A 3,448-nucleotide genomic window follows, 5' to 3' on the forward strand; every position below is an offset into this window, starting at 1 on the left:
ATTATTTGAGAAGTTCTATTTTAAGTAATGTCAGACTCCCCTAGGACTGATTGTGTCACAACATCAGGGACAATGTGTGGGCGGTGAGTGTGTGGAGAAGCACTGTCTTCATTTCTTCATGACACAAACCCTGCCTGAGCAGGGCCCACACCTTCATCACAAATACACTGATGGGGACATTCATATAGTAATTTCCCCTTAGGGCTGGGTGAAATTGGGAGAAGCCAAGACTCAGTGTTTTGTCCCCCAACTTCTCCCTCCTCTTCCAAAGGCTCTTATTATAAGAATGAAACAAAAGCATACAAGTATAAAGTAACATTATTATTATTATTCTCTGAGATCTCAGGACATGGAAGACAGAGAGGAGCCTGAAATGAAGGTGAGAAAAAAGGAAAAAGAAGGAGGATCACGACCAGGTGGTCAGGTAGGGCAGTTTGGGGAGAATTTTCTCTTGCAGGGTGAGTCTTCACACTGTGCATGATGTGCATGATGGGCTGCACACCAAGCTCAGGCTGCTGACTTCCCATCTGCCCTAGTCCTTGAACTTGCAGACATAGGGTAACTTTGCATCACAGTTATAATCTTTCCACTTCAGAAATCCTAGGGAGACAGAATACAAAAGGCATGGGGCTGGGGGAACTTGTGAATCCAATGAAGAGGCATCCCAGGTTTTAGCCTAGGATTTAAAGCTTCTTTCTCATCTTCACCAGTTTCTCAATCCAGGAGAACGAGACTCAAAGAAAGCAGAGATGAGAGGAGATGGGAGAAGACACATCAACACTGCATTTCCTAGCTGAAAAGGATTTCCTGAAGGTCAGGCCTAGAAACTGGGGATGAGGAGCGGAAAGTGCTGGGAAGAGGCAGCTCTTCTGTTTCTTACCTGTGCTTCTTGACAGGCTCCCACAGTGGCCAGGGTTTAAGATGGTGGAGGGATTTTTTTCCCATGCAAAGTAATTCATCACATCAGTGCTACTCCACTCTTATCCATCTCCATCAGGCTCTGAACCCTATAAAGAAGAGGAGGCAGCCAGGTGAAGAAAATGGCCATTGCAGCTCTCTTTGCATGGCTCCTGAGCTGTAACAGCTGATTCCTCCCCAGCGTCAGGGATTTTGGTCTGCTCTTCCAGATGCTGCCCTAGAGTCCTCTGCACTGGAACCTCTTCCTTAACTCCTCATTGCTATTGGAAAATCCAAGCCAATAAACACAAGACCTTTGGAATCACTCAAGGTAATACGTTACTTGCAGAACAATAATTGGTGTAGCATTTGTGATTAGCCTGTGAACCTCAAAGATAATGTCTATTCTGTATGGGGGGGGGGCAAAAATTGATCCTATCTTAATTGAGAATTCCCTTAGAATAATAGATGCAGACTCCCTTAAGCTCAGCTAAATTATTTGTAAGGATTCACGTGAGAAATATGTAAAAGTTTTACAAGAGTCCGATTAATTTTATTTAAAGACTAGGGATCTCCACAGAATTCAGATCTTCAGCTGCCTCATGGGCTTCCTATTCTCCCAAATGTCCCCCAGAATCTGAGCCCCATGCTCCCTGAAGTACTTCCTGGCAGGGACAGGGGACAGGGAGTGGATCTGAGCAACAATAGCACCTTGAGATGTAAAAGAGAGGAGAGGATATACCCGCACTTGTGTGGGGTCCTGGAGCCCAATCCAGACATATGAGTAGCTGTTACTAATGCTCCTCACCAGGGAGGACACGAAGGATCCCTCAGCCCCACTGAGCACAGACACCAGGTTTCCAGAGGGCCGCTTCTGGCAGGGCAGCTTTGAGGGAGACAAAGAGAATGAGAGGGAGCTTGAGACCCGCTGGGGGAGAGCAGGACAAAGGGAGGTGGGAGGAGGACTATGTGAAAGTTAAGCGTGTTCATCCTCATTCCCAATGAACTTTTCTGAATGGAGACCCTCCTCTCCCGAGACCTGCATGGATTTTCCCGTCACCTCCTACCCCACATCTAACCACTCACATCTGCATCCATCCAGGATTTTGGTGACAAAAACAAGGCATAGCAGTGGGAGCCATAGGCCTTGGAGCCTATGGGACAGTGGATCCATGCAGAGGGCAGTTCCTTCTGGGGTTCTTCACCTGAGGTGGAAGAAGAGGGAGAGGGTAAAATGAAGAGTGGGGGTTGGGGTGGGAGATGACCTTGGGGAATATCTAGGCCTGCCCTTGGGGAGGAAGACCACATTCCTGACACCTCTTCATCTTCCCTTGTGTTTTCAGAAGTTCTTTATCTCAAAATAGACCTAGTAAATGGGACACCATCTAGTCTCTTATTACCCTTTCCCCTTATTCAACCATTCAACACTCTCCTTACTCTGGGCTGTCTCTACATTGGGTCCTCCAATCATTACTGACCCTCCACACTTTCCCACCAGTCTATATTAGAGTCCACTAACTAAAAGGAAGCCATCTCATTCCACTGTTAGTGGACCACCGTGGAGCCTCCCACTGCAAGTTAACCTGAAGGAAGGAGTGATGATGCAGGAACTGCAGGCAGGTTCATTAGACACTATGCCATTACCTCATATGGCACACAGGAGCCTTCCTGCTCTTCTTGGCTCTGAGGATTCATAGGAAACCCTGTGGCTAGAGGCAGAGCAATCTCACCTTGAACCTGAGACAGGAGCATGAAGCAGGAAAGCAGCATCCAAGATAAGCTGGGCAGGGCAATGGGAGGCAACATGGTGTCTGTGACTTGAAGAGGTAGTCAGGAGTCCCTAAAGGAAGCATGGTCAGTGGGAGAACCCACAGATACCCTACGGCCTCATGTCTTTTTCCTTCTCTAGTCCCCTAGGACTAAAGTGATCTTGGTCACATCCATCATCTACAGTTCTGAATGAGTTGGAATCTGTGTACTCTCCCATCCCCAAGCCCTCCCAGGACAGCTTTGCTGAGACTCAGAGCTCCTGTGCTCCCTGAAGAAGGGACCCTCCCATGCATTCTCCTGTATCATGTGCAGTAGCCCCTCCCTGGGTCTCATCTTCTCTCAGCTCCCACTTACCTCCCTGGTAGGATATGGTATGGTTTGTCTGGTCAGGAAAGACTGGGTTTTTAAATAAGAGGATCTCAGGGATGGTCATTGGAGTGAATAACAGCAATACGTAGGCAGGACAGGGGTCATGGGGAGGGCTTGGCATTGGTTCAAAAGATAATGCTGAGGGGAGGAGATTCTTCCTGGCAAAGGCTGGGAATTGTCAGAGATGTTGCCTTTTTCTCTGTAGCAGGCCAGCACTTTCCCCACAAACAGTTGAAGATTGCACTTTTTCCACCCTCTTCCAGATATGTTCTTCTGAGAAACTTAAGGGAATAAAGGCAGTCTTGTGAGTCTGGTATTACATAATTTAGAAAATATTATGATATTACATAGTTATGAATAACTAATACCTAAATATATGACACAATGTTGTGCGAGTTGAGCTTTGTGTTTG

The 3,448-nt window shown here is 47.0% G+C and overlaps 1 protein-coding gene across 1 annotated transcript; it reads right to left on the reverse strand.

Moving 5' to 3' along the window:
* Window positions 1-512: 512 nt before the first annotated feature.
* REG3G (regenerating family member 3 gamma) lies at window positions 513-2,703 on the reverse strand. Its single transcript, XM_010384337.2, is given in 5 exon segments — window positions 513-600; window positions 881-1,007; window positions 1,646-1,783; window positions 1,984-2,102; window positions 2,628-2,703. Coding segments are annotated over 5 exon segments (528 nt in total). The 3' UTR covers window positions 513-532.
* Between the last annotated feature and the right edge of the window lie 745 nt (window positions 2,704-3,448).

The sequence above is a fragment of the Rhinopithecus roxellana genome, chromosome 17 (genome assembly GCF_007565055.1).
Source record: "Rhinopithecus roxellana isolate Shanxi Qingling chromosome 17, ASM756505v1, whole genome shotgun sequence".
Taxonomy (NCBI): Eukaryota; Metazoa; Chordata; class Mammalia; order Primates; family Cercopithecidae; genus Rhinopithecus; species Rhinopithecus roxellana.